We start from the raw sequence: 12,622 nt of genomic DNA, 5'->3' as shown, positions 1-12,622 counted from the left end.
AGTAGTTCCCTTTATCCATAGGGGATGCATTCCAAGACCACCAGGGGATTCCTGAAATTGTGGTTAGTACCAAACCCTGTATAAACACTATAATTTTTCTTATTTATATCTATGATAAAGTTTAATTAGGCACAGTAAGAGATTAACAATAAAATATATCATAAAATATGCTACAACAAAAGTTATATGAATGTGTCTCTCTTTCTTTGGAGTACGTAACAAGTATGAAATGGAATTATGAATTTCCATGAAGATATTAAGAATATTTTAGTATTTTGAGACCACAGTTGACAGCGAGAAACTGAAACCATGGGAAGCAAAACTGAATAAGGAAAGACTACTGTGTATTAGATACTCAATTGCTACCCAAAACAGATGATGATGGGTAAGCCTATTCACAAAATGCAATTGCCTCACACTTTATAATGCTCTGTGAATCAGGACTTGAGCTTTCTTTTAAAAATATAAATAACTATTAAGAATTGTAAAACTTTATTTAAGAATACCTTTATTACAAGTTTAAAATCTGGGAAGGGAAGGCTTTTCTCCCTACCCCAACGGTTCATAAATATGGACAACAGAGCAGGTTTTTTCATTTAAAAATATCACATTTGAAATGATAAAAGACAATATCCAGTGACTAGTCCAACTTCTAAAAGGCAATGAAATCCTCAAGCAGCCAGAGTACCAGGTGAAGTAGGGTAGCCTCATCATCCAGAATGTACAGCTTTGTTCTTACACTTAGGAAGGGATACAATGAGGTAGCTCAACAAGGGAACACTGTTCCTGTAAGGACGGAAAAGAAACAGTTACATTGTTGTACTGATGGGAAACTACCATCTAACTATCCACTGAGGCTCAACAAAGTGGGAACGTGGGAAAAAGGCATCAATTTTAAACCCCAGGAACCATTATAATATTCTAATGATTCAAGTATCACAAATATGATATATACACATGTATACACACATACATATTATGTGTATATGTAGCTATTAGTTAACAAATGCTTAGTAAATGATTATAAATTTTACATGAGGACACCATCTGAAGTTTAGAATTATGAGGGTCGGTTGATAGGTGGAATAAGGGCCTGTCCCTCTAGCATACTAAAGTCCAAAGATTATAGCCTATTTGAATATTCTTATGGCTCATTTGAGTTTTCTCTTGCTGACATTTAGTTCTTTTAGAACAAAAAGCTGGAATTAGAGTTAACATAGATATCAATTACTATCTTTACGGGAATCCATGATCCCATTCCATACTTATATGCACCAAAGATGGTTTTTCTCTAGCTCAAGTAAATTAATATAAAAGAACTATTGAGGTTACAATTGCAAATCTGTTTTATGTAAGGAAATAATGAGAAATGCCAAGATAAAATATATCCCTAATAAACATAAAAAATGCAGTATTCCAATGATCCTGAACTAAAATCATATGGGCAATAGTACACAAAATGTGGCATATGCCACCACCTTACTAAACCCTGGCCTTTTTTATATAAATGTACTGTAAACATTTATGGTACTAATTCAAAATACTCTTACACATAGGACACTCTTGGATGGATTTCCAAGTCTTCAAGTTCATGTGATAGTGAGCGGTGCTGTCCCACTGACCTTCTGCATTCACGACGGCTATCATTCTCTCTCCCTCTCATTACTAAGATTATTGGAAACCTTCTGAAAAAGAGAAAAAAATATATTTAAGCTTTGTATATATTATGCTTTTGGAGGTGGAGAAAAAGTTGAAATGTGGAGAAAAACTAAATTAAACAGATCTCTTCCAGCTGTGAGAGAATGCCAAATCAGCTAGCTGAGACAAATATGAAAATGTGTTGTTTCACAGAATATGAGAAAAAATTCACAGATGGTTGCATACCACTTTTCATTATCCCAAAATGTACTATTGTGACCTGAAGCCAATTTCACAGGAATGTCAAATACCAAGAACTCTTAATAAGTGGCTGAAGCAGCTCTTATCTCTAATCATCTCAACAGACATCTACAGAGAATGATTAGAGGCATGCAGTTCTGAGTTCTTAGCCTATGACAGACGGATAAGTGGGGTCACTAAAATTCTCCCTCCCTTAATGAAGCCAAATAAAGGTGTTTCTATCAGCTTCTCCAGCACAGAGTTTCCTACAGCAAGAGGCTGACATTTTACTCCCAACTATCTGCCTGTGCAGTAGAATGACACGAGAGACATGCAGGTGTAGAAAAGGGGACAGAAAGGGCATATTCTCCCACCATGAACTGTAGTATGACTAAGTAATTTCCCCCACAGGTACCAACATTTTAGCTGTATTTCCAGGATTTCACTCAAGAATACCTGTGAACTGGAGAGGGGACCTCAAGAAGTCAAGATACTGGAATAAAAAACAACCAAGACAGAAAATGAGCAGGTTGCGTGGAGGCCTACAGTGGCAGTTGTATGGACGAAGAAGTAAGCCTTGTTTTAGATCGGTCCATCAGGAAATATACAGTTGTGATGACCACCCCCTTTCTAAGAACTCCAAAAAACTCACACATCCATAATTCGAGATACACTTCTGGGTGAAGGTATGATTATCTAGCCAGCATTGCTGGAAATGGACCACAATTGCACCATGTAACCATGAGATAATTGTGACCCAACCTCTTTCATCCTGTCATATCAGCAAAACATGAAGATAAAAGCAGCAGAGGGAAATGTACTACTCAGATTATACTAAACCCTCTTCTTCTCCAAATCCTTTGTGTGCTCTGTAAAACTCTAGGAGTCTTAAAGAAAACTCAAGTTTGATATAACATTGGAGATAGGGACCTGACTTGATTTTCACTTATGAGAAGGACCAAAGATGCTGTTAATGAATAAGAAAAGCAGATATCACCAAGTATAGTTGAAGTCAGTGGTTGTAAGTTAAATATAGTCATTAAATTCTGTGTCTCCAGAGACACAGAGACAACCTTCAAAATAGGTTGGAATGAACACTCTAGGGGCAGAGAGAACACACATGCAACTGAGCCTTGTGAACAGCTCACCCAGGGATTTGACCACAAGCAGAATTGCCTCCACCTTCATCAACAGGCTCTCCTGCTTTACTCTCTCATTGCAGAAAAGTTTCTCCAATAAGGAGAGAATTTTGGTCATTAGCAAGTCTTGATTTTATATATATAAAAAAAATTATATATATATATATAAAATACAAAAATTTGTCAGTTTTTGCAGAAACTGACAAATCAAAGACTGACTCAATTCTAGTTTTAAAATTGAGAAAATACTGATTTTGAATCTCTTGGCTCCTCCCCACATCTACAGAAAGCTGGTATCGTTTGTACAAAAACTTAAGAGCGCCTATAATAGCCATGGATGAGACAGTATGGGCAGGTGCAGACAAGGAACACTGCAAAAAAGGAAAGATTACTAACAAAAACTTTCTGACATAATCTCTTTAGTGACTGTAGAATTCAATTCTCATATAACAACTGAGCCTCATCTACTCATGCGGAAACTACATTGAGAGAATCAATTTATTTAGACCTACTCACATGACCAACAGAACACCATAGATCAGATTTGATCCAATGTCCAACCTTAGCATAATGTTCAGCAGTTTAACTGATCAGAACACCTAGAAGGCAAAAATAATATTAGATAGCCTTAATCTCAGTAGTGCACTGCACTTACCTTTGCACATAGCATGATACTGGGATGTGTAAATTGAAGTCAAAATTCGTTGGTTCATATACAATTAAACTTTCAATGAGAATACCTACTCCATGTTCCTAAAGGTGTAAAGGATATAAATTATCTTAATTATATCTCTTTCAAATGCTTTCAAATTCCATTTTAAAAATATAGATTAGAAACAAAATAATAATTTTTACTTTTATTTTTACTTTATGAAATAAAGTAGGTATGAGTACACGGTCTACAATAGAAGAGCAGAGCTAAGTGATAAAAATCCCTGGTTTTAGAAGACATTAATAGCCCCTGCCATAGTAGCAGGGACATTGTATTTGGCACTTGAGTCTGCATAGACAACTTTTGATCACCACATTTGTTTAACAGTCAAGGTCTGGGTCAGGCACGTTGGCTCATACCTGTAATCCCAGCGCTTTGGAAGGTGGAGGTGGGCAGATCACTAGGTCAAGAGATTGAGACCATCCTGACCAACAAGGTGAAACCCCATCTCTACTAAAAATACAAAAATTAGTTAGGTGTGGTGGTGCATGCCTGTAGTCCCAGCTACTTGGAAGGCTGAGGCAGGAGAATTGCTTGAACACGGGAGGTGGAGGTTGCAGTGAGCCGAGATTGTGCCGCTGCACTCCAGCCTGGTGACAGAGCAAGACTCCATCGCAAAAAGCAAAAAAAAAAAAAAAAAAAAAAGAGTCAGAGTCTGATTTAGGCAGACCTAAATTATTCAGTGTGAATTTTGACTAGATATTTGACAACTTTAGAAAAGCAGTTGAGTCAGCCTCATGCTAAATTGAGTACTTGCCAAATACTAGACTTTTTTTTTTTTTTTGAGACTAGAGATACAGCAGCAAACAAATGATAAAGTCATGCACTTGGATCCAAAAATAGAATCAGTTCACCTAAATAATCTTTACTAGAAATAGATGTGATACCAAAAATGAAAAACTAGGCTATAATTACAAAACATAGCAACAATTTAACATAAAGCAAAAAAAAAAAAAAAGTTTTCTGGTGACTGGAAAGATTGATTTCTCTCTTATTAATACAGGAACTATATAAACTGATATGCCCCATTTTCATCAAAATTTTAGGTCAACAACAAGAGTTGGGTATTTGTGGTACTGTTTCAAAACAAAATGTTTCTCTCAAACTAGATTTAACCAGAATATTTTAAAAAACAACAACAACAACAAAAAACCACTATCACAGGCAAAAGAGATATGTTGCCAAAAAAAATATTTTGAAGTAGGAACACATAGTTTTTGGAATCCCAAATCCTATTTGTCTTTCCTACAGATAGAAGCAACATCCAAAAATGTTGAAGAGAATAATCAATACTACATGAACTATTAAATTAACTGACAATTAAAATGTGAATACTGCAGTTTTAGTCATTGGTTTGTGGACCCAAAACAGTCAAAAGATATATTATTGGTTGAAATAATAACTGCTCTTACGCTCACTCTGATGCCACAAAAAGTTAGAAGATACAGGAACCCAAAGAAATCCACCTCGACCATGTTTACAGGACAGCCAATTCCTAGAGAGAGTTCGTTTTGCAAAGGTTGCAGGTCATTTAACAGCGGCGTTCGTCTAAGTTTGACCTGGAGCCAGGATTCAGAACAGGTTATAGACACTGTTGAAAGAAAATTTAAAAAGGGAAAACATCAAATAGTACATCTGCCCCCAAACAAAGAACTCAGGAAACTTTCAACCTCTTGAGCTGAATCCCCAACTGTAGAGTGAAAATGTTTTGTTCCTATTTGCATATTTTTCCACTGGGAGATCTTGGGTCAATTAATCTCTATGTGTCTCAGTTTTTTCATCAGAATGTGGAAAAACCGTAGAAGTACTTCTTCAGATTTTTTTCTTAATTATACTTTAAGTTTTAGGGTACATGTGCACAACGTGCAGGTTAGTTACATATGTATACATGTGCTATGTTGGTGTGCTGCACCCATTAACTCGTCATTTAACATTAGGTATATCTTCTAATGCTATCCCTCCCCCCTCCCCCCTCCTCCCACCCCACAACAGGCCCCGGTGTGTGATGTTCCCCTTCCTGTGTCCATGTGTTCTCATTGTTCAATTCCCACCTATGAGTGAGAACATGCGGTGTTTGGATTTTTGTCCTTGCGATAGTTGAGAATTTCTAAGCTAAATAAGTCAAATATCCCAACATGCACACTTTGTTTTTAGGGATTGTTCAAATTTTACTAACAGGTCTCAGGAATACATGTTTGAAATATATCTAGGTGTAAGTGATATCTATCTGAAATGGAGAAATAAGAAAAAGCTTTACATTTGGTTGCACACAATAGAAAAATATATCACGTGCTTCCACTTAAAATTTTATTTTGCATCAAAATATCTGAGCCAATAAATATTAATTAGTATGTGACACTAAGGATTCAGAAACAAAATAATATTGCAGTTACTCCGATGATAATTTTGATTGCCAACTATGTTAAATTTTGGTTTGAGGTCTTACTTCATTTTCAGTACATTTCTATGGTCAATTTTATTATTATCCCATATTTACACATGGATAAATTTAAGGTCACGTAACTATTAAGTGGCAGATCAGGATTAAAAACTATGCAGAATCTATTCAGAGCCTCAACTCTAAAAAGAATCATATACAGTTGAATACAGCTGACTACTCTCTGTCCAAACTTCATACCCCATGGCCAGAAATGTAGACCTAGGTAACCTCCTCTCTTAGGCACTGGGCAGTCTTTCCTGATTTTGCCAGTCACTATAAGTATTTCACATTCAGCAAAGTAACAAGCTAGTCTCCAGCAGAGAAAGAACCTGGAAATATTTTGCATGTAAGAAAAAATAAAAAACAACAGCACCTCGAGATCAGCTTAGAGGAAAAATTCAAGAGGAAGTACAGGGGTAAAGATAAAACTGTCTGGCTGTAACTTTGTGATCATTAGTTATTAGCAGTTGATCACCAGGTTATAAAAAAACAAACTCCCAAAGTCAATAATATGTTTAAAAAAAAAAAAAAAAAGCCCTGCTGATTGAAATTGCCACCTCCAAAAATTCCCTCTTTTTCTTACAATCTTGGAGACCATGAATCAACTCGAAAAGCATGAGGAGCTCTCCCAACACACAAGAGATCTTCATTGCTTCAGATTCCAGCCCAAGGTATCACAGGAAACAGAAAACCTAAGGAAGTGGGCCTCCACAGGTGTTTATATACCTCTTGCCTCCTCAGCTGTGGTTGATGGTTTATCATTCTGGAAAGCACTGAGAACCCCTTAGCATAGTTTTGGCTTTTTGTCCTCACAGCTGAAGTTATTAAGTTGGCGCAAAAGTAATTGCGGTTTTTGCCATTGAAAGGTAAATCAGAAACTCAGGAAAGAACACATGGAAAATGGTTCTAGGCTGCATCCCCTACCACCATGTCTTTTTTCTCAAGCATGTGGATGTGTCTGAAATTGTGTCTGACATGATATTTGATATGTGTCTATTGAATTGTTAAAGTAGGGCTTTGCAAGATGATTTGAGAAATTCAAGTGGTGATACAGAAGAATTATTTATGAATTGATTAACAATATTGCAATATTGCATATTATATTCACTCTGCGTTCTTGTGAAAAAAGAAAAAAAAAAAAAAAGCTTTTGCTCTACCTCCCAACCAATGATTCAGATCCAGTAAACCTGGGACGAGATGCGCTCACTAATCGGTGCTTGTAATCAGCTTCAGGAGGTTTTGATTCAGGTAAACAAATCCACACACCTGTGGTCTAAGCTTTGGCAAAACGATGCTTTCTGGTTTAATTTTGCTTTCCCTACAAGCATTTTATTATGAATGTGCACATATCTAGAGATCTAAAGAAATATTCTCTAAGGGCATTTTTGGACAATTAAATCTAGTAATGAAAAATTGTAAGAAAAAGGGATAATAGATAAGAATAACAGCATCACTTGGTTATACCTTTTGGCAGAAACCAATCTCCAAAAAACTTCCTCTCAAAAAGTAAAAGTAAAAGCCTAATAAATTATTTTTAGAAATTGTGTAGCATATCACATAGATTGCCTCAGCTTCTAAGTACAAAATAATTGTTTTTAGCTATATGAATCTCCAGGATTATGAACTGATGTAACAACGAGCAAGCAAAAAGTAACATCTGTGAACATCAGAAATCTCAAAGTCCTTCCTACTAAATGTTTTTATTATATTGCATGTCCTTTAAAATTAGTAGGATTTTATGTTAAGGTATCTATCACTTAAATTATATTTGGGAATGAGAACCTTACAGTAGATTAAATTTATGAAGAATATTTCAGTGGTTTTTATTTGAAAATACTTATCTGTTCTCTTATTTAAGAGGTGAATAAATACATTGTTATTTTAAATAGCTAACTACGTAGAAGTACATAAAATAATACTGGAATTTCTAATTCCAATAGCTTACATGTTTTCCTCTGTTGAAATAACCACTAATTTTATAAGTGTTACATTCACATAAAATTAACAATTTTGAAGTATATAATTCAGTGGCACTTGGTACATACACATGTGTGAAGCCATCACCCCTATAGTTCCAAAATGTTTTCATCATCGCCCCAAAGGAAAACTTATACTTCACTCCCCCTTTCTCCCAGCCCCTGGCAAGCACCAAGCTACTTTCTATCTCTTTGGATTTACCTATTCTGGACACTTTGTAAAACTTGAATCATACTCTTAACTTTAAAAGTCATGCTATTTATTTATTTGTTTACAAATAAAAGAGGCTTTATTTCTTATAAAGGGTTACAGACTGCAAGATGGCCATCCTAACAGTCTGGGATGCATAGCCTCCAGCAGAGCCTGAAAGGCAGGCACATTGCAGGGAGGGAGGAGTGAGATGGGAATTTATGCTGAATGGGTTGGCCAAGCATATGTATTCAACAGGTTATAGGAGGAGCTATGAATATTCACTAACGTGGTTCTAACACATAAGTGCTGAATAAACATGCATGTTATATATGTCCCATGTTCACTTTGCGGTGGAGACTTAACATTTAAATCTATTACAATTAGGCCCTGTACATGTAAAGGTCTTTCCAGGATACTAAGTTATACAAGTGTGCAACCTCTGTAAACTGGCCAGAACCAGTTCTTGCTCAGTTGTCTCTTATCAGGAGAAAGTTGCTGAAATGAGTCCCTTGTCCGATCAAAGCTGTAGTTATGGCTTATGGCACAGGAGAGTCAGTTAGCCTCTGGCAGTGGACAAGCTGTCATTGTTTTAATATTGCTTATCTCAAGGCCAGTGCTTGTTTAGCTGCTAGAAAAGAAAAAGAAAAACCTTGTGGCAGTTAGAACAAAGTTCATTCTTTAAGTGTAGGGGTATGTGACTTAACCATTATTTGGCATGGCCTTGGGTCCTATTTATAAGTTGGTATGTTATTGCCACAAAGAGTTTGTTGTGTCAGCCTTATGATCTTTTTTTTCCTTTTTTCTTTTTTTTTGAGACAGAGTCTCACTGTGTTGCCCAGGCTGGAGTGCAGTGGTGCGATCTCGGCTCACTGCAACCTCCACCTCCCTGGTTCAAGCAATTCCCCTGCTTCAGCCTCCCAAGTAGCTGGGATTATAGGCACACACCACCATGCCTGGCTAATTTTTTTTTGTATTTTTAGTAGAGATGGGGTTTAACATGTTGGCCAGACAGGTCTCGAACTCCTGACCTCAGCCAATCTGCCCACCTCAGCCTCCCAAAATGCTGGGATTTATAGGCGTGAGCCACCGCGCCCAGCCTGATCTCTTTTTTAACATTAATACTAGTCAGATGTTGTGTCTAAACCACAAAAGGGAAGTGGTGTAACAAGGCATGTACAACCCCCCACCCCATGATGGCTCGGAACATAGTTCTTAAGGTTTCTCGGGGGTCCTCTTGGCCAAGATGGGGGTTCATTCAATCAGTTGAAGGCCTAGAATTTTATTTTTAGTTCACATGGTACCATGAATCAGTACTTCATTTCTTTTTATGGCTGTATAGTATTCCATTGTATGGGTATAGCACATTTTCTTTAGTCATTCATTCATTGATGAACTTTCGGGTTGTTTCCATCTCTGAGAATACTACTACTCTGAAAGCTCTTGTTCAACATTTGTTTGAATTCCTGTTTTCAATTATTTGGGGTATTTGACTCAGCTTTAATCGCCTCCTATTCACCGCCCTGCTGAGGGAGAGATTCCTATCCTAGGGCTATGGTTATACCCAAACACACAACACCTGACACTGAGCAGATGCGTCCAAAGCAATTCATTGCTGTGTACATTCACAGCCTTGCAGAGGAGAACACCACGTAGCACATAGGTCCACGTAAGGACCACACTTAGGAACAGAGGGAACAACCAGGGACTCTGGGACATAAGCTTTGTAATATCAAGAGGGTGAGGTGACCCCTAGATCCCACTGGAGCATATGATTGGCTTGTTTGAATAATTCTGCAGGCTGCCAGGGAACTGAAACCCACTGTTGAGAGATAAGCAGGAACTGTATCTGGTCTCCTTGATAAGCAGAGCTGTTTAGCGGGGACCTTATCTTCAGGAGCAGAGGAGGGAGATAAATATGCAGTTATGCCTTTATAGCCCTTCCAGTTTCACCAGATGCCGAGACAGCACATGATACCAGGCCTTAACTATTAGTCCTTAAGTGACAACCTAGGAGTGAAACTGCCAAACTCCCCCACAGTGGCTGTATTATTTTACATTTCATTTGTTTTGTTTTGTGTATTTTTTTTATTTTTTTGAGATGGAGCCTCACGCTGTCGTCCAGGCTGGAGTGCAGTGGCCTGATCTCGACTCACCGCAACCTCCGCCTCCTGAGTTCAAGTGATTCTCCTGCCTCAGCCTCCCAAATAGCTGGTACTACAGGCAAGGGCCACCATGCCCAGCTAACTTTTGTATTTTTTGTAGAGATGCGGTTTCACCATGTTGGCCAGGCTGGTCTCGAACTTCTGATCTCAGGTGATCTGCCCACCTCAGCCTCCCAAAGTGTTGGGATTACAGGCATGAGCCACTGCACCCGGCCTTTTGTGTATTTTTTAACTTTTAAGTTCAGGGGTACAAGTGCAGGTTTGTTACATAGGTTAACTTGTGTCATGGGGGTTTGTTGTTCTGATTATTTCATCACCCAAGCATTAAGCCTAGTACCCACTGGTTATCTTTCCTGACCCTCTTCCTCTTCCCACCCTCCACCCTCCAAAAGGCCCCAGTGTGTGTTGTTTCCCTGTATGTGTTCATGTGTTTTCATCATTTAGCTCCCACTTATAAGTGATAACGTGGTATTTGGTTCTTTGTTTCTGCATTCATTTGCTAAGGATAATGGCCTCCAGCTCCATCCATGTCCATGCAAAGGACATGATCTTGTTCTTTTTTATGACTGCATAGTATTTCATGGTATATATGTACCACATTTTCTTTATCCAGTCTATCATTGATGGACATTTAGGTTGAATCCATGTCTTTGCTATTGTGAATAGTGCTGCAATGAACATACACATGCATGTCTTTATAATAGAATAAATATTATTCTATATTCCTTTGGGTATATACTTAGTAATGGGATTGCTGGATCAAATGGTTTCTCTGTCTTTAGGTCTTTGAGGAATCTCCACACCGTCTTCCACAATGGCTGAACTAATTTACACTCCCACCAACAGTGTATAAGCATTCCTTTCTCTCTACAACCTCACCAGCATTTGTTATTTTTTGACTCTTTAATAGTAGCCATTCTGACTAGTGTTAGATGGTGTCTCATTGTGGTTTTAATTTGCATTTCTCTAATGATCAGTGATGTTGAACTTTTTTTCATATGATTGTTGGCTGCATGTATGTCTTCTTTTTTTGTTTGTTTGTTTTTGAGACGAAGTCTTGTTCTGTCACCCAGGCTGGAGTGCAGTGGTGCTATCTTGGCTCACTGCAACCTCTGCCTCCCAGGTTCAAGCGATTCTCCTGCCTCAGCCTCCCAAGTAGCTGGGACTACAGGCACATGCCACCACACCTGGCTAATTTTGTATTTTTAGTAGAGATGGGGTTTTGCCATGTTGGACAGGCTGGTCTCGAACTCCTGACTTCAGGTGATTCACCTGCTTTAGCCTCCCCAAGTGCTGGGCGCATGCCCTTTGCCCACTTTTTATGGGGTTGTTTTTTTCTTGTAAATTTGTTTAAGTTTCTTATAGATCTGGATATTTGACCTTTGTCAGATGCATAGTTTGCAAAAATTTTCTCCCATTCTTTTTGCTGTTTACTCTGTTGATAGTTTCTTTTGCTGTGCAGAAGCTTGTTAGTTTAATTAGATTCCATTTGTCAATTTTTGCTTTTGCTGAAATTGCTTTTGGCATCTTTGTCATGAAATATTTGCCTGTGCCTATGTCCTGAATGGTATTGCCTAGGTTGTCTTTAAAAGTGTTTATAGTTTTGAGTTTGATGTTTCAGTTAAAGGTGCTATATTCACTTACACCTTTCCTTCCTCTCTGTGAGAGTCATGCACCGTAGCTGCTTCTAATCAGCCATCTTGGCTATGGGTGAAGTAAAACAATCACCATTTTACATTTCTACCAGTAATGTACAAGAGTTCCTATTTCTCTACATTCTGCACCAACACTATTTCTTGTCATTCTTATTATTATTGCATTTGAGCCGTTGTGAAGTGATATCTCATTGTGGGTTTTTACCCACCCATTGCATTACCCTAATGACTAATGATGTTAAGCACCTTTTCATGCACTTGTTGGTCATTTTAAAATCTTCTTTGAAGAAATGTATACTCATTCTTCCCCATTTTTTAAAACTGAGTTGTTTGTCTTTGTGTTACTGAGTTGTAAAATTTATTTATATATTATGGATCCTAAACCCTTTACAGATATATGATTTCCAAGTATTTCCTCCCATTCTGCAGGTTGTCTCACTTATTTTTAAAATTGTTCTTTGGTACAC

General features: G+C 37.6%; 1 protein-coding gene across 1 annotated transcript; it reads right to left on the bottom strand.

Moving 5' to 3' along the window:
• Positions 1–491: 491 nt before the first annotated feature.
• On the bottom strand, positions 492–6,839 carry OOSP4A (oocyte secreted protein family member 4A). Its single transcript, XM_054661747.1, has 5 exons — positions 6,753–6,839; positions 5,142–5,320; positions 3,673–3,770; positions 1,551–1,685; positions 492–786 (listed from the first exon to the last, which is right to left on the bottom strand). Exons 1-5 carry the CDS (start codon positions 6,817–6,819, stop codon positions 711–713), a joined length of 555 nt encoding a protein of 184 aa, XP_054517722.1. The 5' UTR covers positions 6,820–6,839; the 3' UTR covers positions 492–710.
• Positions 6,840–12,622: the final 5,783 nt, after the last annotated feature.

The sequence above is a fragment of the Pan troglodytes genome, chromosome 9 (assembly GCF_028858775.2).
Source record: "Pan troglodytes isolate AG18354 chromosome 9, NHGRI_mPanTro3-v2.0_pri, whole genome shotgun sequence".
Taxonomy (NCBI): domain Eukaryota; kingdom Metazoa; phylum Chordata; class Mammalia; order Primates; family Hominidae; genus Pan; species Pan troglodytes.
This window is presented reverse-complemented; position numbering and strand designations above follow the sequence as displayed.

Excerpts from the sequence above, each read along its gene's own strand:
- OOSP4A (XM_054661747.1), bottom strand. The coding sequence starts at position 6,819 with ATGAAGATCTCTTGTGTGTTGGGAGAGCTCCTCATGCTTTTCGAGTTG. Across the intron at positions 1,686-3,672 it reads GTATCATGCTATGTGCAAAG|AAGGTTTCCAATAATCTTAG; the intron begins GTAAGTGCAGTG and ends TCTCTTTTTCAG. Across the intron at positions 787-1,550 it reads CATCCAAGAGTGTCCTATGT|GAACAGTGTTCCCTTGTTGA; the intron begins GTAAGAGTATTT and ends CCGTCCTTACAG.